General features: G+C 57.6%; 1 protein-coding gene across 2 annotated transcripts in view; it reads left to right on the forward strand.

Annotated features, from left to right (window-relative positions):
• Window positions 1-22,783, forward strand: part of FBLN1 (fibulin 1) — an 80,016-nt gene that overhangs the window by 13,589 nt on the left and 43,644 nt on the right. For both annotated transcript variants that reach the window (XM_059187266.1, XM_059187265.1), the window contains exons 2-10: window positions 4,208-4,313; window positions 7,730-7,865; window positions 9,862-10,033; window positions 13,938-13,997; window positions 15,340-15,441; window positions 16,024-16,161; window positions 17,338-17,475; window positions 21,293-21,436; window positions 22,256-22,384. In XM_059187266.1, coding sequence (XP_059043249.1) covers window positions 4,208-4,313; window positions 7,730-7,865; window positions 9,862-10,033; window positions 13,938-13,997; window positions 15,340-15,441; window positions 16,024-16,161; window positions 17,338-17,475; window positions 21,293-21,436; window positions 22,256-22,384 — 1,125 coding nt within the window. The remainder of the gene's footprint in view (window positions 1-4,207; window positions 4,314-7,729; window positions 7,866-9,861; window positions 10,034-13,937; window positions 13,998-15,339; window positions 15,442-16,023; window positions 16,162-17,337; window positions 17,476-21,292; window positions 21,437-22,255; window positions 22,385-22,783) is intronic.

A 22,783-nucleotide genomic window follows, 5' to 3' on the forward strand; every position in this document is an offset into this window, starting at 1 on the left:
GCACGGTCCCGGTGGGATGGAGGACACCCTAGCATTTATGTTCACATCACCGTGTGGCGACTTCACGCCATTTGGCTGCTTCCCTTCATAATTACATTCGAAGTCCAGGTTCCAGACGTGCAGCCACTGATGTGACAGCTTGGCGGCAAGATACTTAAGGCATTGGGTTGCAGGACGGTGGCGAGTGGGGATGGAGCGGGAAGGGGAGTAGGAGGACCCCCGGCTGCCTTCTGGGCACCAGACGGCCACAAGAACCCTCTGGTTCGGGCCAAGCCCTGTTTCCTAGACTGGGACCCAGATCCGAGGCGCAGACGCTTCAGGAACTTACCCTGGGATGGTGAGTTGCGGACCAGGGGGCCAGAGGTTCAAGCCCAGGTCTGCCTGACACCGATGCCGCGCTCCCCTGCGCCCTGCCGCTCTCCGGAGGAACACGGGGACACAGGGGCCAGCGTTCTCCCTCGGTCCCTCCGACTGGCAGCTGGGACTCTCTGCTCATCCCCCCGTCTGTGCCTCTGCCTTGACCAGAAGCCCATGAGCTTCGGCCCGACAGCCCAGCTCCAGCAGGCCGCCCGTCGGCCACAGGTGCTGGCTCTAAACCCGTCCCCGGCCACCGTGCTCCTGCGGCGGGGTGGGCAGCGCCGTGTGAGCCGGGCAGCCTCTGGGACGGCTGCCATTCTGTGTCTGGGGGTCTCGAGAAGGTTTGGCCTGTGATCCAGCCCCTCTGCTCTGGCTGACCCGGCCGAAGCAGACACGCGGGGCTTTCGGAATGACAGTGTGTGGAGAGATGTTCCCCCCAGAGCTGTTCCTCCCTTGAGCATAGAATACAGGAAGTGGCCAAGGGGCCAAGAGAGGGGGAAGGGGTCGGAAAAGACGCCTCTTCTACTCGACAGTGTGACGCATGCGCCCTGCTTGGTGATGTCAACAGGAGGGTGGAGGTGGAGGGAGAGAGAGATGGTGAGTGGAAGAGGTTCACCGCGTGTCAGGAACGCTTGTTCCAGTGAGGACAGTGATGCCCCGGTCTGTTCCCCCCACATCGGCCTCGTCACCATCCGGCCCGGCCGTGGTCCCCAGGGGGGCTCTCCATCGCCCATCTGATGGGCCGTGCGGGGACTTCCTGTGGCTCCCAGGCGGCTGTGTGCGGGTCCCACCCAGCCCCGCCCCCAGAGGCCTCTGCGTTGCGCGAGTTCCAGCTCTGTGGCTGCTTGGAGCATTCCAGGGACATTCCAGAATTTCTGGACAGAGCAAAGGACTTACCAGGCTATTGTCCTGCTGAGAACAAGGTTCAGAGGGCTCAGGTTCCCCAGTGAGAATCCTTTCCAGATGTTTCCATAGCTCAGGGCACAGAGTGCTCACCCCACTGAGCGGGCCGTGGGAGCCTGAGCTTCCCCATGCTTGTCTTTCTCAGGGATGAAGGGAGGCTTTGGGGGTGCTGCTCATCCCTGGGGGGCTTCTGCACAGCATTGCCCAGGGCCATGGTTCCCCATTTCTCACAGGGCACGCATGGCATGCAAAGCCCCTTTGTTCCTTTAACACATAATCAAGTACTGTTTACCGGGAGCTCCCTGTGTGCTCAGAACTTGAAGCCACCTCCCTCGGGGGCTCATCTGGTTGGGCGACTGCCTTCGGCGCATCTCATGATCCTGGAGACCCCGGACTGCGTCCTGCATTGGGGTCCAGCTCAGCGAGAGTCGGCTTCTCCCTCCGACCCCCCCCCCCTCTCATGCTCTCTCTCTCTTATTCTCTCAAACAAATAAATAAAATCTTAAACAAGAACTTTAGAAGCTATATCTACCTGCTCAGCCACTCTGCGAAGGTCCTCCAAGCCCCATTTTACCATCGGGGAAGCTGTGGCCCAGAGAGGTGAGGCAGCCTGCCCCGGGTCAGGGAGCATAAGGAGCCGGGGCCAGGATTAGAGCTGTGAGCCCGGAGCTCAGGCTCTTTCTGCTCAGCTCTGGAGCGGCTACCGGCCAGCCTTGTGCCGAGGGCGTAATGACAGGAGACAGGCCCAGCTCGCAGATGTTTGTGGGTGGGAGGGCGAGGCTGTGGGATCACTGGGAAGAGGGCGCTGTGCTCCACGTACAGGCGTGGTGTGCGAGCAGAGGGGCCCCGGCCAGGCTGGTGGGCCGGCAGGCTGCAGGAGTGAGGGTGCCCCATCGGGGGGTGCGGGGCGGGCCGGCCCTGGAGACCGTAGAGGCTGTGAGAAGGCCCAGGGGTGAGACGGCAGGCAGGAGGGGGGCGGGCCCCGCTGGAGCCAGGGTGGAAGGGAGCTGGGCTGGGTGGCGTGGGGGAGATCAGCCTCCCGGCGGGGTCACACTCATCCCGGGGTGAACTACAGGTCATATTTTATCTCCAACAGATAAAGTCCCCGGTTTCATGAGTGCTTGTCTTAAATTCAGGGCAAGAATGAAGGAATGTGTGAGTGGGCCCATCCAACGCTGTCCCCAGCGCTCTGTGGCAATGTCCCTGCTGTGCCGCAGGGAGACCCGTGACCCCAGGCAGCTTTGTCCAGGCCCCGACCCCACGGCGACTCTCCCATGTTCACAGATGGCGTTGTCGGGGAATGAGGAGGGGGGACAGCTGAGCGGGGGAGGGCCCAAGTGGCCAGGGGCAGCAGACCGGGTGGTCTGTCACTCTCCACCCCGTGCACATGAGAACGGACTGGGGTACCTCCCTCATTGTGGGGAGCAGCTCAGAGATCCCTGGGAGTCTGGGGAAGCGGTGGCCCTGACTTGGTTCCAGGCGACGCCACCTCTCTTCCTTCCAGCCATGTGGAAAGGGCAGCTGCGTGCCGACTGTCCCAGGGTCTTTCCGGAGACAGTCACTCTGGTGGGCAGTGAGCATGGCGTTCAAGGGTAGCATGTCCCACACCCAGTCTGACCACAGATGTACTTGGGACAGTTGGGAGCAGGTTGGCAGGGGGACGTTTCAGGAAGTCATAGCCTCGTGTTAAGCTCAAGAGAGAGAGCCTCCCTTCTGGGGCCGCCTCGAGGGCCCAGCTTTGGAAGAATAATGAGCCCAAACAAAACACCCAAGGCCCATGGTGCCAAGAAATTCAGCCGAGCCCCACAGGATTTACCCTGCTGGGGGCCAGGAAGCCATCATCAGTAAGAAAACGTGGCGTTTCTTGAAGCCCAGGCTCGCTCGTGCCGTCACAGCGCGGCCTCCCACCCAGGCTATGGGTACTGCTCTGGCCACAGGAGTCTCCTGGGCAGAGGGCACCTCTGTGCCCGGCTGCTCCTCCCTTGGGGCACACCGAGGCCATCTCCTTCCCCTGTGGTGTGGGGCTTATCGGGACAGTAGCTAGGGAGAGGCTGAGAGCCTGGCTCAGGACTGGAGGGCCGTCGTCCAGCTGTGAGGGCCTGCGCGGCCAGCTGCTTGACCCACGGGAGCCCTTCTGCTGTCCCTTCTGTGGGTGAGGATGCGGTCTGGGGCAGAACAGGGGCAAGAGCTGCCGGCCGCCGTCTGGGGAGGACTGGCGCCTTGCTAGCTAGGGGCGCAGGGCAAGTACAGGACATAACACAGCTGTGACTCCCAGAAGCTGGTCTGGAAAGGTTGGCTCCTTCCTTGCCACCCGAGGGGCTTGTGGCTGTGAGGTCTCCATTCCCACTCCGTCCCCGAGTCTTTGCTTCTGCTGCACCTCGTCCCCAGTGGCCTGGCGGTTCTCTCCTTGGCGGGGAGCCTTCCTGGGTTGCCACTGCCTGGTGTCAGCCTTGCTGGGAACCTCCGGGGTGCCCCCATTTCTGACCCTCTAAGAGTCAGGTTGGGGGTGCCTGGGCCCCCTCACTACTGGGCCGGACGGCGGCTGGTTCAGGCTCTGTCAGCCATTTCTGCTGTTGTCCTCCTGACCCATCTGGGCTTTCTTCATCCGAGTTTCTGGCGCCTGGCTGGAGCAGGGAGCCAGCCCAGGGAGGGGAGCATGGGTCCCGGGGCTGAGCTGCGGCCCCATCAGATTTGGATCTGGAAGGTAATTGTTCAGGTGTCAGGCCCTTCTAGGAAGGAGCGGCTGTGTGTTCCAGCCCAGGACCCAGTGGGTTTTCCATTCACGTTTGTGGAGTGACTCACGGACGTGTGCAGGCCTGTTCGGACTGGACTAGCCTGTAGTGGGGGCCCAGGGAAGCAGGAGGGGGGCTGCATGTCCGAGGGGACCTCCGTTGGGCCAGGGCAGAGTCGCCCCCCTGACCAGGCACCCTGCTCTCTCCCCACACAGCGGCCGCGGACACCGTCATGGAGGCTTGCTGTGCGGACGGACACCGCATGGCCACACAGCACAGAGACTGCTCGCTGCCCTACGCCTCGGAATCCAAGGAATGCAGGTACGTGTGCCGACAGCCCCTTTCTACAAGAATGGTGTTCCTTTAGTGGAATGCAGCCGTAGGAGGGGGACAGCGTGAGCCAAGATCCCTGGCAGAGCCTGGCACAGAGGCCCACGCCGGCCCCGGCCGTGGCAGACCTGGTGGGTCCCTCCGTGCCCCCTTCCTCTGCACTCTCACATCCCTGTATGGGGCTGGACTCCCTCCTCCTGGACCGCCCTGGGTTGCCTGGGGCATCTCTCCCCTTCCCCGGGCTGCAGAGCAGAGAGACCTGGCTCTGCTGTTCTCTCTGCTGCTGCCAGGCTCTGCGGCCAAGCCAGGCGCCTCGTTACAAAAAGGGATCTGTTGTGGGGTCGGATGCGATCACGTGACTGGCAAGTGAAAGTGTGGACAGCCTTCAGACCCCAAAAACACAGACGAGCCAATCTGGAGCAGAGAGGTCCCCCAGACGGGCTCATGGATCTGCTGTTCCTCTTCCCTTAAATGGACCCAAGCTCCCACAGTATTTTGGGAGGAGATAAGCTTAGAGTGAAGGATGCAGCTCTGTAACGCTGACCATCGCCATGAAAGTAATAGTAGCAAGCCTGTGGGAAGCTCGTCGCCTGCGCCATGCCTTGTGGCACGTGACCTCATTCAACCCTGTTATTAATCCCTGTTCCCAGATGACGAGCTGGGGCTCCCCCCCAGGTATAGCTGGTAGATGACAGCATTAGGACGTGAACCCAGACCTGCTCCTCTGGGGAGCAAATGTCAGGAAGGCGACGTTCCGTCCTGGGGCAGCCCCTGCTCTCCTGTGCCTCCTGGCCCGGACTAAGCCGAGCCCCCCTCGGGCTGGGGGCAGCTGGGCCGAGAGCTGTCACGGAAAGAATGCGTAGGGCAGGCTCGTTCGCCTCGTCCTGGACTTTCGCATTTTTGTTGGCAGCAAGCATCGTGTGCAGCCTGCCAGCGCGGCCGGACGATGTAAATCTCGGTTTAGGAAATTCTTGAAAAGTCCAGAGCCTTGTGGACCAAACAAAGGAAGAGGAAACAGGACGCTTGGCTGTTGGGATTTGCGGGGCATCTGAGCCGCGAGAGCTGGGAGTTTGGCTCCCGAGGGCAACCCAGGGCTGGAAACCTCAGAGGGGCCGGGGCCGAGCTGGGTGGGCAGCCGAGCGTTCTGTCTGCAGCCTGTGCCCACGAGAAGCAGCCTGGCCCGGCAGCTTGGATGGGCCAGGGCTGGATTTCCGGCCGTGTGACCTGAGCCAGCTCAGGGCCCCGGCTTCCCCACGTGGAAAAGGAGGATCATGATAACGTCCCTTTAGGGTTGGGACGGTGACACAGGAGAGGGAAAAAGCCAGCACCACAAAGCCAGACGGGCCCTAGGAGGCTAGTTGGCTCGTCCTGGGGAATTCACGGGCCGGGCTGCATGTGGGTCTCAGGCCTCCTGGTGAAGAGGGAGCCGTCGACTTGAACTGGCTCTAGCCGTGTCACTGTCTACGCCCCTCCGGACCCCTGCATAGTTTCCGCTTTGTTCAGGGAACATTGGGGATTGAACCCCACATAGTTTGCAGAGGTCAGAGGCCAAGCGTGGGCTGTTGGCTCAAAGTGGGTCATCACTCAAGGTGGGATGGGCTAACACAGCAGACGAGCCCTCCTGGGGGCAGTTAGCTCCACTGGGTGGGGACGGAGCGACCCCAGAGGACCACGGGAGGGCTGAGCCCTCTCTGCAGACTTGGGCTCTAGCCTGGGGCATTCAGCTTCCCCCGGAGCCTCTAACACGAGACACATTTGGGGGCCGTCAGGGAACAGCAGCTCTGAGGCTCCCCCACGCACATATCACCTGCATCCCAACCCGAACCAAGGGCCCACATGTCTTAGGATCTGAATTTAAATTTGCCCAAGACCTCAGGCCACTTTGAGCACCAGGCATGTTCTCGATGAGACAGGGAGGAATCATTGAACAACACAGACAAAAGCTCTTCTACAGGATACAGAAGATAGAACAGTAAGGTAACTACGGGGTTCCTGAGAAGGTACTCCGTGTTGTGGGAAGGGAGAACAGGACAAGAGGCCAGGTCCGTGCGGTCCTAGCGGGTGGGAACGCGTCCTTCCCTGCTCAGGCTGAATCGTGCGCCACCGTGCGGATAGACCTCGTTCTGCTTGGCTGTTCCTTGGTGGGCACGGCATGGGGCTGCTTCTCCCTTCTGGCTGCTGTGATTGATGCTGGCGTGAATGTGTGTGAGCAAGGACCTCTTGAGCCTCCGCCTTCTGTTCTTCCGGGTGCATACCCACCAGTGGGATCGCTGGACCATTTGCTCGTTGTGTATTTAATTTTTCAAGGAGCTACCTGACAGCTGCTACAGCATCCGTGACTCCCACCAGCAGTGCCTAACCCTTCCAGTCCCCCCCGTCACTAACACTGTTTTTGGCCCAGCCAACATCCTTGAATGCAGGGACAGATGCACCCCTGTCTGGTTGCTGTTCTGTCCAATCTGGTGGAATACCTATCATCTGTAAATTCACCGAAAGCACAAGTGAAATGTGCGGGATCACAAGCATAGACAGATCTTTCCAGGTGGTTCCAGAAGCAACGGGAAGCCCGGTGCAGAGCTCCAGCCCTGCAGCGTGGAGGTGGGGGGGATGGTGGGGTGGGGGCCTGACACCGCTCTGCTTTCATTCTTTCTAATTGTACACTTCGGGAGCACCTTCCGTCTGCCGGCTATGGTGTGTGTGCATGTAGAATGCACATGTGTGCCTGCGAGTGTGTGTGCAAGTGTGGGCGACTACATATGGACATCTGTGAATGTACGAACGTGCGAGTGCATGTGTACATGCAAGTGTGTGGGGGTTGGTGAGTGGGTGGAGTGTGTGTGCCTGCAAGTGTGTGTGCAAACACACGCAACTGCATGTGTGAATGTGAGAGCACGGTGTGTGCATGTGTGAGTGCATGTGTGCAGGCGAGTATGTGTACAAATGACTGTGTGGGTGAGCGTGTGTGAGTGTGTAAGTGTGCGCATGTGTGGGTGCACATGCAAGTGTGTAGGAGAGTCAGTGTGTGTAAGTGTGTGTATGCGTGCAGGTGTGAATGAGTGTGTGCGTGTAAGTGGGTGGTGGGTGGAGTGAGTGTGGGCATGTGAATGCATGTGTGCACATGTGACTACGTGTGTGTGTGGGAATGGGGGTGGGCGAGTGGATGGAGTGAATGTGTGTGTGCACATGTGAGTGTGTGTGTGGGTTGGTGAGTGGGTGGAGTGTGTGTGTGCAAGTGCATGTGTGTGGGGGGGAGTAGGTTGGGAAGGGGAGGCACCCAGCGAGGCCCGAGCTCCCATCTCTGGGGGACTACAGCGCCTCCCCCCAACCCCGCAGGACCCCTCCCCTCCCAGGGCCCCACCCTCCCAGGGCCCTGTGCTCAGTGCCCGCCCCCCCCCCCCCCGACACAGGATGGTCCAGGAGCAGTGCTGTCACAGCCAGCTGGAGGAGCTGCACTGTGCCACGGGCATCAACCTGGCCAACGAGCAGGACAGCTGTGCCACGCCACACGGCGACAACGCCAGCCTCGAGGCTACATTCGTGAAGGTGCGACTAGCCCACCAGCCGCCCTGTCCCCTGCTGGAGGCCTGGGTGCTCTCCTGCCTCAGCCCCTGCCCAGGCCTCCTCTGAGCAGCAGGGAAGGAGGAGGGCGCTTCTCGGATCCCCTACCCCCCTGCAGTTTAATCAGGAAAGCCTGGATGACCTGGAGGAGACAGGGACAAAGAGACCCAGGCTGGCCCTGTGGACATCCAGTCCCCGGGCTTCCCGCCAGAACGCAGAGATCAGAGCAGAGGTGACCCAGGCTCTGGGGCCTTCAGAACCCTCTTCACTATTCAAGGCAGGTGTCCCTACCCCGTCTGCCAGGAGCAGGAGGCCCTGGAGCTTTCCTGCCCGCCAGGGCGAGGTCCATGTGGCCCGGAGCTCACAAGGGTCCTGCACGGGGGCTCTGAGAACACATGACCTCCCAAACTGTCCTAGAAGACAAGACAGAGATTCAGAGAGGCCCCCACTCCAGAGTGGCCTGGCGGGATGCTTCCAGGACCTGCAGGGGAGGGGTCTGGCGAGGCAGCGCTGGGTCCATCGGGCCCAGGGGGAGGTGAGCGCCGAGTGAGTGATGCCTTGCAGCCTGGGTCTGCGAGGGTCCCTCGGGGCCTCTGTCCCTGACTGCTTTCTGGGCCTGAAACCACAAATTAACGAGGCTGTCCCTCCCTCACCACCCACTGCGAGAGAAGAAGGAGCTCCAGGGCGGTTAAGCTGGGCAGCTGGGTTCCTGTCCGAGCTGCGTTTCCAGGAAGAACATTTTCCCATTCTCTGTTAGGAGGGCCAGGCAGCAATTTCAAGGAGCACCAATTGGAATGGAGTCTGAATTCTGGGGTGGGGGTGTGTGGGTTCCTTTCTGGGGATTCTCTCTTCACACCGATTAGGGTAGAGGGAGTTTCCCCACAGAGGAATTGGGGGGTCCAAAGCCCCATCGCCCACCCTCAGCCTTCCTGGGCCTTCACAGGAGGAGGTTTCTGGGGTGTGGGAGCTGGGTAGGGTGAGGGTGGGGAGGCCTGGTCACGGGGCCCCCGAAGCCAGGAGCCTGGGCCATAGCGACTGCCTCCCCGGGCAGGGCTGGGGCTCTGCAGACGCCGACTGCCCATGTCCCCAGACGAGAGAGAAAGGGAGGTATGGAAAAGACACGGAACATTCTAGCAGGAGTAGGAACAGGCCACTTTGGCCGATGGGTGATCAGTGTTTCCAGGAAGGATTACTCGTGTCCTGGAAGGTGGAGGAGGTAACTGGTGCCCCCCCCCCCTTTTCTGGCACGGAGGTTGTAGAACCAGTGGGATGGAAGACCCACCAGCCCGCAGAGAAACTGAGGCAAAGCCACACCACCTGATCCCTGCTTTGGGCCTTTTGGAAAGTTCTGTGCTTTTCTTAGGATAGTAAGGACTGAAATAGGGCTCTTCCTGTATCAGCCTGAGTGCCATCCCCAGGATACAGGTGTCACTTTCGGGAACACCGGGGTCCAGGTGACAGGCGATAACTCTGTCCCTCGCTTGATGACCTGTCTCGAGGTCCTCGTGCTTTTTAAATGCACGATGTGCTTCTGCTGCCCAGACCTCCTGCACTCGGGAGGGAAGAGACTAGGGCTTGTTCTTTTTTCTGGGCTTGGTAGAGAAATCGTAGACCACACACAAGGAGGCGACACTCGGGGAGCTCTTGTGTGACCCTCAGAGCGCCCCTGTCATAGCTAATTCCTCCTGGAGGGAGGTATGTGAGTGGGGTAGGGCAGGGATGTTGATGGGGACAGTCTGGTGCGGAGGAGTACTTGGGGGGCGCAAACCCCTTTAAGGTTCCTTTCAAACCCGGGACCTGTTTGGGGGACAGCACACCTCGGGCTTAGCATGCTTGAGCTGCTTATGGCCAACCTTTAGAAGAGAGAGTAAGTCCCATGTGTCGTTGCTGTGTGGGCGGTGTGGATACAGGATCAGAGAGGCTTGGGGGCGCCCCAGTGCTGGGTGGCTTCTCCACCCTGACTCTCCACTCCTGTTCACAGAGGTGCTGCCACTGCTGCCTGCTGGGGAGGGCGGCCCAGGCCGCGGGCCAGAGCTGTGAGTACACCCTCATGGTCGGCTACCAGTGTGGGCTGGTGTTCCGGGCATGCTGTGTCAAGGGCCAGGAGACGGCAGACTTTGCCCCCGGCGACATTGGGGACATCCAAGAAGCAGGTAATTCCCCCACGCCTTTTTTGCCTTCTGGCCAGGGCATTAGTCAGTGCTAGCCAAAGAAACCAAACCAATAGGATGCGGAGAAAAGAGATTTATTTTAAGGAATTGGCTCCCTCGATCGTGGGGGCCGGCAATTCTGTATTCTGCAGATTGAACCAGCAGGCCAGAGAATGGAGGGAGAACTGATGTTGCAGTTTGAGTCCAAAGGCCATCTGCTCGCAGAATTCTTCCTTGCTGCGGGGCTGCGCTGATGATCTTCACCTGATTAGGCAAGGCCCACCCACATTTCAGAGGGCCATTGGTTTTACTCAAAGTCTGTTGATTCAAATGTTAATCTCATCTAAAATAAGGTCAGGAGTGCCTGGGTGGCTCAGCTGGTTGGGCCACTGCCTTCGGCACAGGTCATGATCCCGGAGTCCCAGGATCAAGTTCCTCATTAGGCTCTCTGATCAGCAGGGAGTCTGCTTCTCCGTCTGACCCTCACCACTCTCATGCTCTCTCATTCTCTCTCTCAAATAAATAAATAAAATCTGTAAAAAAAAAAAAATGTAATATATGGTCACAGCAAATACAGACTGATGTTTGATCCTATCTCTGGGTACTGTGATCCCAGCAAGTGGACACATGAAATTACAGGGAGTGGGGCACATGCGTGTGCCTTAACTCAGCACAGACTGATTCTAGGGGTCAGATCAGTTTCAAGTTCGTTACTGCTCTGAGAGAGCCCTGCCCTGGAGGGGGACTGAAGGCTTGGGAGCTGGAACCTGAAAAATCTGGGTTCATGTCTCTGTCCTAACATGTATTTTAAGTAATCAGATGTACCAGACCTCTGTTCCCTCATCTGTGAAATGGGTATAATCATAGTCCTGCTCTGTAAGGTTTCTGGAGGATTGTATGGGCGAACGAGTATGGAGTATTTGGGCAACTTCATGAATGCTGGCCATCGCCATTCTTCCTCGTCCCTCCAACAGCCCTGGGCAGCATGGTGGCCCTGACCTTCCTCAAGGTCACATGGCCCACACACAGGGGAGGGAGAACGCTGGCCTTCTACCCTTCAGCCCCTTTTTCTCTCCATCTGGCGCCAGTGATGTGGTGACAAGAGGCAGGGAGGGGTACCTTATTAATAAGTGGTTGTATTCTTTCAACTAATAGATACGTATTCAGCAAACAGGCGAGTGACCCCAAGGACAGCTTCAAGGGAGCTTGAGTGGGTCAAGGGCAGAAAGGCCCTAGGAAGGAGGAGTTCACAGAACGGTGCTCCCTAAGTCACGCTGCCCATCACCCTGGCTTCATGACCCCGGTGGCTTCGTGGTCCTGGGGCAAGCAGACCTGCCTCCCTCTGGTTTTGATTTCTCATGGATGCCGTGGGGCTGATTTCAGATATCTCAGGCATAAAGAAGGTCGGGAACCGCATTCTGGCTCCCTCCTTGACTTTTGAAACCAGAGATGATATTTTCACTTTAAACAAACCCAAACTATTCGTCCTGGTGGAGATATTCTCCTGTGTCTCTGGGGAGGATTTTTGTTGATTTATGTCCTGTTTCCATAACCGTCTCTGAGCTTTGCTGCTGCTCCAGATGTCTTATTTCTCTTCTGTCTTTTATCTGCTTCAATTCTTGCCCCAGGCTTTCCCCAAAGTCTCTGTGAGGACTCCCTGCCCTTCCTCCTCCCAGACCCAGACCCTTATTGCGGGCCTACTGTGTGCTGCCACCGGCCCGCACCGAGGCTCCGCAGACCGCTGCTGGCCTCTAACAAAAGAAGTCTGGGAATCGAGAGGAAGCTTTTGGAAACTTTTATATGCATCTGAGAGTGTAGCTTAATACCAGTTTCATCTAAACAGGCTTGTATGTCTGTTCTCATAACTTAATTTTCCTGGTAATTCGTTCATATTACATGCTATCAAGGTATGACCTGTGCTGGGGGAAAGCGCCCCGTCCCCTTACCGCAGAGAGTCTGGGAGGAACTGTGCTGGGATATATATCGGCTCCCCCCATTCTACAGATGGGAAGATGGAGGCTGGGGGAGCCCAGGTTTAGGATTCTCTTTCTGGCAGGATTGGCGGTGGCTCTGTGCCGGGCTCGCTGGCTTCCAAGGAGCGCCACGGAAGCCTTGATGGCTTCCTTACCTAGGCGAGAGCTCCTCACAGTCCTCTGGGCCGTCGCTCTGCCCTGTGCCTTGGCCTTGACTGAGTGCCCCAAGGGAGCCAAGAGTTCCCGAGTTGAATAACCGTAGCAAAGGTGCTCCCAGCCTCCGGACCTGGGGGAGACGATTCATACGCTAAAGGCCTTTTGCTTAGTTCCTGGCCAAGTGAAAGGTTTACTTGGGGACCCCGACCACATTTTAACAGCCTGAAAAGAGCCTGCCTTGTGCCTAGTGTGTGTACGTTACATTGTATTGAATTTTAAAGCGGAATTCCTAATAACGTTTCTTTTTGATGATGTTTCATTTTTCTGGTGTGAGGGTGCTACACACTCACCGTGGGTGTGTTAGCAGATAATAGAAAGCAGAGGGAAGAGGAAATGGACACACAGAGAAATTGTGTTTCCATCAGGTCACTTTCCGGGTTTTCTCTGTGTCTCTTTTGCTTCTCGCACATGCAACGGACACATACGGGTTTACGCTTTCCCGCCCATCGCGGTCACGCCTGCTGCCGACTGGCGCCTGAGCTGTGATGGCTGCCATCCTCTCTCGTGGACGGGGCCGCGACTTCCCAGGGTGTGGCTTTGGGGTATTTTTAGGGATCCTTCCTGCCCCTGGCTGTCTTACACAAGCTAAAGGGACGAATCTGTTTCTTCTCTTACCCCAGAACGGCCAGTGGAAAACCACCCCATCAGACTACAGTAGGGGAATCCACTGGGTGACGTTCCTATTGTGAGTAGGGCCCTGTCTCTGCCGAGGGCTCAGCCCACAGAGCAGATCTACTCAGACGCTTTGTCTGAATGCGCCCAGCAAGTGCCTGCTGATGGCCGGCGCTACACAGGGCTTTGCGGGTGGGCTGTATACATGCATTTATTTCCTGGGGCTGCCCTCGCAAAGCTCCGTGGACTGGAGCTGGGCGGGGGGGGGGGGCCTCAAACAACAGGAATGTTCTATCTCCCAATCTGGAGGCCAGACCAGTCAAGGTATCGGCAGGGCTGCATCGCCCCGAGGCTCCAGGGGAGAATCTGCTCCAAGCAGCTCTCCTGGTTTTTGTCGGCCTCAGGGCATGGGTGGCCCGTCTCCTCCCTCTGTCTTCCGTCATTTTGCCTCTGTGCACGCCTGTCTCTGTGTCCGCTTTCCTCTTTCTAGAAGGACACAGATGTACTGGCCGGGAGCCCATCTTCACCCACCTTAACTCTATCATCTTTGCTAAAACTCTTCTTGAAAGGAAGGTCATGTGCGTGGGTACTGGGGGGTTAGGGCTCAACATCTTCTGGGGGGACACCATTTACCTCATCACCGCAGGTTTTTACTGGGCACATTGATTCAGGGTTGGGGGCTGTGGTCCGGTGTAGAGCAGGGCCGCAGCTGCCTTTGCTGAAATAGGTAGGTAACGTGAGTGCCTAACGTCCCTCGGCAACCCCTGAGCTCCCCAAATGGGCATGACTGCCTGATATTTATAAGGAGATAAAGCGGGGCGCCTGGGGGGCTCAGTCGGCGAAGCGTCTGCCTTCAGCTCAAGTCATGATCCTGGGGTCCTGGGGTCGAATCCCTGCTCAGCAGGAAGCCTGCTTCTCCCTCTGCCTCTGCCTGCCACTCCCCTGCTTGTGTTTTCTCTCTCCCTAGGTCAAATACATAAAATCTTTTTTTTTTTAAAAAGAGTATGTTAAAAATTAAAAAAAGAGAGAGAGAGAGAGATAACGTATTCAGGGTTTCTTTCTGTTGAGACATGCCGGACACTGCGTTTGCCTCTCTTTCCCCTCAGCCAAGATTTCGGAGATGGAGGGGGAGCAGGAGGACCCGTACCTGAACGACCGCTGCAGAGGTGAGGCCGCCCCCCCGGAGGAGAGTCAGGGCTGATCCCATCGGGAGTTGGACCTTGGGTTTTGCTGGGGTTCACGCGGGATGGGCCCTCAGTCTGTGACTTGACTCAGGTCCCTCTGCCCGCCCTGCACGCCTGGGCTCCCCCTTCTCCTTCCCCTCGAGCTGGGGCCTGGAGGCTCAGAGGGAGGGCCCATGCGGGAGGCGGGCGTCAGAAGCCCCCCACCCTCCCGCCCCGCAGCACCCGCCTAAGCACAGGCTCTGTGAAGGGAGAACACCTGGGGCGGGGGGGTGTTCCTTGACTTGGGTCCTGGAGCCCCAGCGGGTGCCGTGGACAGTATCCATGTGTCTCAAACGGAGACGTTTGCAAATTTAAAGAGGGTGGGGCCTGGCAGGTTTGTTTTTCATGTGATAAAAGGTCATTTCTCTTTCATGGAACATTCCCACATGTCTAGACTGGCGAGTCTGCTCCCCAGCTCCATTCGGACGCCTGCCCTGCGGTGGGCGCCTTGACCGGGAGCAAACACAATCACAAAACGATGGGGTCCGCGCTCGGTGACACGCCAGCACAGGGGTGGGGGTCGGGGGGGACGATGGGGTGCTGGAGGAGGGCAGAGAGCCCAGAAAACTCCCTGGGGGGTGTGGGAGGCCTTCCTGGGGGAGGACGTAGCTGGTCTGCAATGGATGAGGGTGGCTTAGCCAGGAAGGTGCCCCGGGACAGAGATTTGGGCAGTAGGAGACAGGCGGACCCAGACTCGGGCTGGCGGGCCATGGCGTGGGGGAGGGCTGTGGCGGGGGACAGAGGAAGAGGCTGGGGAGGCGGGCAGAGGCCCGCGGGCCCAGGGCAGCGGTCAGAACTCTGGCCGCATCTTTAGCTGGTAGAGTTTTGTCCCAGGGAGATTTGCTCTTTGAGCATCACTCAGCTGCCTGCGGGTTTGTGGTTGGTGGGGGAGGGGAGGTACCAGGGACACTGAGGGACCCTCACGGGATGGCCCCCTCCATGTCTGTGCTGGACGGCAGCTTCTGGCTTCTCTGCCTGGCCCCTCCCAGCCCCACTCCAGCCTGCAGGGCTGGCCCGACCTGCTGCCTTTTTGTCAGACCAGGGCTGGGACCTGAAGCAGCAGCCCGCAAGGTTGTCCCGGGCCAGATCCTGGGGGGTCTCCCAAGGAAAGGGAGGGGTGCTAGGCTGGAGAGGGTGGCCTCCAAAATGGGGAGCCCACCTTTGTGTGTCGTCCACCCCGAGGGCATTTGCTCTGGCCCGGGCCAAACAGAACTGGAAACCCAGGGGTTCTCTGGTGTGTGTTGGGCTCGTGGCTCACATCTGCTCTGATCTGCTCTGATTCCAGGCGGTGGGCCCTGCAAGCAACAGTGCCGAGACACGGGGGAGGAGGTGGTCTGCTCCTGCTTTGTGGGCTACCAGCTGCTGCCCGACAGCGTGTCCTGTGAAGGTAACCGTCGCCATGCTCCCGCGGCAGGGCTCGCAGCCGCGCTGGGAGCCTCTGCCTGGACTTGGCATCTGGGAAGGGCCCACCCTGCACACCTCAGGCCCCCACCCACCCCGCAGGTGAAAACCAGCGAACCCTGGAGTCCACGGTGCATGGTGCCAAGCACCGTGTTGGGGAAGAGGGCTGGCTTTGGGGGTCTGAGCAGGCTCTGAATCCAGAATCTGCCAAGTGGCCCTGGACACGTCCCTCGGCCTCTCTTGGCCCCTCCTGTCTGAGGCAAGGCGGATGGAGGAAGGGGATCGCCTCTCATAGGGGCCTTAAGGATCACGTGCCTCGGGTTCAGAGCCTGGCACTTGCTTCGTGGGTGCTCAGAGAGAGCAGCAGATCTGAAATGGAGCAGGGGAAAGAAGCCACTGCTTTTGATTTGGTGGTGGGTGCCCGGGACCCAAATAGGCATGTGCGTGGGGGACTGCACAGAGGCTGGGAACCAATTGCACCACGCCTTCCGGAACATTCTTTTCGACAAAGCATGCGGGGACCCGTGGTTCTGGCTGGTTACTCCTGCTTTGCCTCCATTTCTCCTAGACATCAACGAATGTGTCATGGGCGAGCACAACTGCCGGCTCGGAGAGTCCTGTGTGAATACAGTGGGCTCTTTCCGCTGCCAGAGAGACAGTAGCTGTGGGACTGGCTATGAGCTCACGGAGGACAATGACTGCAAAGGTATGACATGCTCTGGGTCCGCACACCTCAGCTCCCCACGACTACATAGGATGTGCTGGTAAAGGCAGCACCGAGCTCCGGGGGGCTCTGGGTTCCCTGGTGCCGTGTGTCGCACCCCGTGAACTGCCCGGGGACGCTGACCAGTTAAGCTGTTGGTAAAGATTTACCTTCTTTACTGTAGCATTGAGTTAATGACAGGGGTGATTTGCATTTCTGGAAGGGCTCAGAGCAGAATCAATTCAAAACGAGTCCCGAGGTGAATTTCAGGTGCTTCCATGTGCTTTCTTCCCGCGTCCACCCCACAAATTATTTTTGAAAACAGCTGCCTTCCATCCGACTCCAGGCTGCCTCGGAGTTCAAAGCATAATCTCTTCCACTGCATGAAAACATGACATTTCTGGCTGCCGGCCTCTCCCTGCCAGGCCGTAGATGTTATTTGGCAGATAAGGCTTTGCTGAGGATCTCTGAGGACATAGTTTTCTTCTAAGGCTTTCCAACCCTCCATAATGACAAAACCACTTGTGTGAAAATGTTGGTCGAGTTACGAGGGTAACTCAAAAGCCAGGCACACCCTCCTGACGTCGGAGGGTCTTTGGGCAAGCTCGCTCCTCTCCACCCTCGCTGGGCGGCTTGGGCCCTGAGAACCCAGGGACCCAGCCCGCTGAGTATATGCTTTGGAACACTTGACGGCCATGAACTTCGGGGGAAGGGCAGCCAACGTGTCCAGTCATGACAATCACCATTGCTCCTATTTGGCATCTCGTGACGATTTCAGGAAGAATAACTTTAGAGGGACAGTGTTTATTGCCACGAGGATCATTGCTTATTATCTAAACTAAACATGCACTTAGCCTCAAGTGAAGGGAAAAAAAAAAAATCCCACATGCTGCCAGGAAAATGCCTGGGTTATTTATTATATAACAGAAAGTTTGCCTCATAAGAGCCTTGGGGAAAAGAGAGAGAGAGAGAGAGAGTTTTCAGTCTTAAGCGATGCGAGCACTATTTGGCCAACCAAGGCTCTTTTTTAATGTGATTTCTCCATTGGAATGTTTTGGGTTGTAGTCTGAGTAAGGAGCATATGAAAAAAAAAAAAAAGCATTCTTGTGATGTTTAAATGTTGTGAGATGTTTCTGACAGGACTCTTGCTAACAATTTCCTTTTTTCATGACGTACCAGATATTGACGAGTGTGGGACTGGTATTCATAACTGTCCCCCCGGTTTTATCTGTCAGAACACTCTGGGATCCTTCCGCTGCAGACCCCAGCTACAGTGCAAGAACGGTTTTATACAGGATGCTCTAGGCAACTGTATTGGTAAGACGCTGTCACCAGGGCTGAGAGGGTCCCCCAGGCGGGGCGAACGCCCTGGAGCTGGGCCATGTCTCTGGATCGGGGGAGGGTGGGGGGCCTCCGAGCAGAGGTCAGCAGGCGTATCTTATGAAGGCCTGGGGGGGCAGACATTGAGGCCTTGTGGGCCTTCTGGGCTCAGCTCTGCAGAAAGCAGCCGTGGATACGTGACCGAGTGGGCAGTGTTGTGTCCCCATAAAACTTGATTTACCAAAATAGGTACAGGCTGGGGTTGGCCCTGGGGCTAGAGTTTAGCAACCCTGGGTTTAGACAAAAGCCCTGGTTTGGCTTCAATTTTGGAGTCTACACCTGGTTTAGAACCTAAGGTGATCGACTCCCTTCCTCTGACCCTTAATCTCTTCCTCTGTAAAGTGGGAACAGTCATGCCGTCTGCCTTAGAGGCTTGAGGCAAGGATCGAACAAGAGGATGGTGAAGTGCCTGGGGTCTTAAAAATGTGTTTTGAAAGATACTCCGTGTTAGTAATCAGTTTCACAGAGGTGGAGAGGAGCACAGGAGGTGCCAAGGGCCTGGGGCAGGGGAGTGGGGAGCTGGTGTTGACTGGGCAGGGAGTTTCAGTCGGGGAAAATTAAAAAGTTGTGTGGTTGGACGGCGGTGATGGTTGCATGGCAGAGCGAACGTAGTTGACGCCTCCTGTCTGGAGACTTAAGATTAGGGCAAGAGGCAGATTTTCTGTCACATGTATCCCAGCCCCAAAACAGCGCACCGCTGTGGGAGGAAGGAAATCCCATGGGAATAGTGAACTGGCAAACGCAGGAGGCCTGGCCAGAAGCTCAGGCAGGGAAGTAGCGTGTGCGAGGGGCAGGAAGCAGAGCACCGTCACCGGCTTTACACATGGGAGGGACCTGCCCTTCCTCCTGGACTCAGCCTGGCTAACCCCCTGGCTCAGGCACCGTGTGCTGTTGGCATTGGCGTCTAGATCCGCAGACCTGGCCTTAGCCTCTGCTCGGCGGAAGCTTTCTAGATCCTGCCCTTAAGGACAGGAAGACATCTCTCCAGATGAGAGCTGCAGACACCACCTGTTAGAACCCATACCCCGTGGGGCTGTCCCCCTACCCTCCTTGAAGGGTCTGTGAACGAGGGGTGGCCGGGTTTTGTCCTAGGTCTGGCTCAGCCTCTCTCAGAGAACTCTGTATTGTTCTTTGATGTGGAATGGTAGTTTGGACTGAAAGCTCTCCTCGCCCTCCCCCTTTTTTAACCACCCCGGGATATTTAAAGACAAATACAACAGTGACCCCCACTTTGGACAGGGGCCTCCTTGGAGCCCTGCCCCAGCCTTCTTCTTTAAAGCAGCGCCCCCCATGACAGGCGGGGAGTGTGGGGAAGTGTCAGAGCAGGGATGAGGTGGGGGGGGGCTCAACTTCGCCAGGCTTGGCCCCTCGCCAGCTCCCACCCAGCGCAGGCCTGGCCCCTCGCCAGCTCCCACCCAGCGCAGGGGACCAGGAGCCTGGGGCTGACGGCCCTCCCAGGGCCAGCGGGGAGGAGGGGCCTGCCCAGACTTGCCATGCGCTGGGTAGGGGCTCTGCGAGGAGGCTGGCATCTGTTCAGGATGGAAACCCTGGCTCACAGCAGGCGCAGCCCCGGTGGGAGAGCCGCGGAGGGAGGGGGCGGCCCCAGATCCGGGGAGAGCCTGGCGGAGTGCAGGAAAGCCCCAAGGGAGCCCCGCCGGCCAGCACCTGGTGATTGAGAATGTTTGCCAACCAACCAGGAGGCGCCCCCCCCCACCGTCTCCCCCTGGGGCAGCCCCCTTTTCTTGTGCCCACGATCCTTGCAACCAGACTCAGGATTCTTTCTTTAAAAAATGTTTTTGATTTCAAAAGTTCTGTAGACATGTAAAATATGTATATATGTATAATCTTTCTTTACAAAAATGCAAGCAAATCCCAAAGTGCGGAAAGGAAACGTTTCTGTTTCACTCAGCAGAGTCTGTGCCTCTCAGAGCTCCCGCTCTTTGGAGACTCTTTTTCTGATGCAAATGGGGCCAGAGTCCGGCCGGCTGCCTGCTCCCCGCCCCCACCCAGTCCTTAACAATCGTATTTCAACATCATTTTTCATCAGTACCTTTATGTCATTTAAAAAAAAAATGACCAAGTCGTCCCAAATACTTCTGTACAAGGAGGAAGTGTGTCGGGATCCAATGCTAGTTTCAAGGCTGTCTGGGAGAGGCCGCTTCCTCTCCCCGGGTCTTCGACTTGCACACCTCTGCCCATGGCACCCTCGCTCCCTCCTGAGGTGGTGGGAAGCTCTGACCTCATGGGCAGCCACATTCATCTTCCCGGGGATCCTGGAACCATCTGGTACCCCACAAGCCTGCCTGTTCCCCTCGGGCCACCGGCAGACAGCCCTGCAGCTGCATAGTACCAGCTTCATGAGCTATGGGGTCTCTGTTGTAGCTTGTGGAAACCGCTGGGGACAGTATGTAAGACAATGGGCATGGCTGTGTTCCAATAAAGCTTTATTGACAAAACCAGGCAGTGGGCTGGATTGGGCCGGCAGGCTGCAGTTCGCCCACCCCTGATTTAAGGGCTGGGAGGCAAGGCTCCCTGATTCTAGAGCTGAGTGGTCCCTGGGCCCAGTCTCGTGCTGGGGGGGTTTCCTTGTTTATAAAACACAGAGAATAATCCTGGTCCTGCCTAAGCCCCAGGCCAGCTGCTGAGGGCGGGCGAGGGCTGCAGGGACCTACGTGCTTTTGTAAGCTGCTAAGTGCTACACTGGCTGGAGAGGCTGACTCAAGGGGGAGGGTGCGGCTGGTCGCCTACTGCCTGAGGAGGAAGGGGTGAGGCCAGGAGGGGAGAAGTACAGCAGGTCCCTCTTTCTGACGGCAGCTCCGCAGTCTTCTGCCATCACTCTCTTCTCTTTGTCCCCTAGATGCTTCGTAAGTGTCTGAGAAGGGGATGCCTTTTTTTTTTTTTTTTTAAAGATTTTATTTGTTATTTGACAGACAGAGATCACAAGTAGGCAGAGAGGCAGGCAGAGAGAGGGGGGCAGCAGGTGCCCTGCTGAGCAGAGAGCCCAATGCGGGGCTTGATCCCAGGACGCTGAGATCATGACCTGAGCCAAAGGCAGAAGCTTAATCCACTGAGCCACCCAGATGCCCCTGAGAAGGCAATTCTTAAAAACCTTAGAATTCTCCCTCAGTAAGAAGTTCAGCCTGCATGGCTTGTTGTTGTTGTTTGAGAGAGAGAACTCGAGTGAGGGGAAGGGCAGCGGGAGAGGGAGAGAGAGAATCTTAAGCCAACGCCACACTCGGCATGGAGGCTGAGGGGGGCGCGATCCCACGACCCTGAGATGGTGACCTGAGCCGAAATCACGCATTGAACACTTAAGTGGCTGAGCCACCCAGATGCCCCTGCCTCTGTGATTTTGCACCAAAGCGGAGCTAGAGAACCAAGCGTTTATCCTTGTGCGTTTACTGTTTTGCACTCTCTGGGCGTGTGGGATTCAGAAGGGACATGGCCACTTGACCGTGGGTAGCCCCGAGAGCCAGGCAGGCAGCCTCAGATGCCGTGCAGGGAAAGTTGGATGGGCTGCAGGTTCAGGCCAGGGAGATGGCCTAGGCACGTTGTCTTTGAGGTGGCGTGTGCTGGCGAGATCTGGGAGCCAGCTGGGGGGCTGGTTTGTGGTTCGGGGTGAGCGGGCTTCATAGTACCTCTGGGTGAGGCTTTGCAGTGAGGAGGGGATGTGGCGGTGTTTTGGAGATCGGGTCGTTGGGTTTTTGGAGGTCCCCCGTGTTTAACCACCTTGGCTCTGTCTTCCTTGCTGTAGATATCAATGAGTGTTTAAGTATCAGTGCCCCGTGCCCCGTTGGGCAGACATGCATCAACACAGAGGGCTCCTACACATGCCAGAAGAATGTGCCCAACTGTGGCCGTGGTTACCATCTCAACGAGGAGGGAACCCGCTGTGTTGGTTGGTATTTAAAAAGAGAACCAGTCTGCTATGAACTTTCCTGTCTGCTCCCAGCATATCCCTTCCTTCCCTGGAAGGGGAGAAGAAATCCCCAAAGTGAAGTTGTTTCTATCTCTCTATCCATCCCACTGCTCAACTCCAAGCATAGACCTTTATCATCGATTGCTGGGACTGTTGCAGTAGGATGCCAGCCTCCCACTGTGCCCAGCTTCGTCCCTTTCAGTCTGTCCAGGGTGTCCTGAGCTGAAAGCTCCCTTATTCCTCCCCACTCACAATCTCCAGTGGTGAGAGGGGATAGGCAGTGACCCCGCTTACAATTCAGTCCTCCTGAGGTGGCCCCAACTTCACACACCTTATAATTCAGATGAAATAGGTCTTGCTGCTCCCTAAGCCAGTTCTGCTCTTTCCTCTCTGTGTGGTTTTCTGCTTTTACACCTTTTCCTCTGCCCACCTGCTGCTACGTTCCTTTGGACCCAGATCCCTGCTAATTGGAAGGAGTCCTTCTCCCTCTGACTCCCAGAGCACTTCCCTGGTGGCTCCCCCGGGTCACTAGGTACTTCCTGCCTTTCCCAGGGCCATCACTGGCCAGCCAGAGTAGATGGCCCCCGAGTGTAGGGGCTGCGTCTGGGTCAGCTGCCTCCCCAGCACGGGGCTCAGCACGCGGCAGGTGTCCTGTGACATCGCCTTGAAGAATAAATAATGCTGCTTTGTTAAAGTACATTTTAGTTTGCTGCTTTCTTGTCTTCCTTTCTGATCATCTTAGGGAGAAAAGAAAAACCCACACTAAACATTTTTCAATGCGTCATTCTCTTTTACAAGATGTGGACGAGTGTGCGGCACCCGCTGAGCCCTGTGGGCCAGGGCACCTGTGTATGAACTCACCCGGAAGCTTCCGTTGCGAGTGCAAGGCTGGATACTATTTCGACGGCATCAGCAGGACGTGTGTGGGTACGTGGGCATCCCTGCAGGCCCCGGGTGGCCCTCTGAGAAAGTCCTGGTGCAGCAGCCCCAGAGAGCAGACCCTGCGATAGGGGACCCCCATTCAGGTTCCAGCCCTGCTGCTGTGCTCCCAGGTGTGACCCAGGCCCCCACCCATACAGTAGGTGCTCTGCTCGACCCAAGGCGGGCAGGGGTGTAGGAGACTACAGCTGGCTCTCCAAATGTCCAGAAGCATGAGTGACTTCCCAGAGTCAGGGCTCACAATGGAAGAATGAATGGTGGTATGGCCGTCTCCCTGCTGGGAAAGGGACAGCCCCCTGTAGGCCGCCACCTGCCACCCCAAAACCAGGCTGCTCCGGGGGAGGGGAGGGCTGGCAACTGCCCCACCCACCCTCAGAGCCGCATGTC

This window comes from Mustela lutreola, chromosome 8 (genome assembly GCF_030435805.1).
Source record: "Mustela lutreola isolate mMusLut2 chromosome 8, mMusLut2.pri, whole genome shotgun sequence".
NCBI lineage: Eukaryota > Metazoa > Chordata > Mammalia > Carnivora > Mustelidae > Mustela > Mustela lutreola.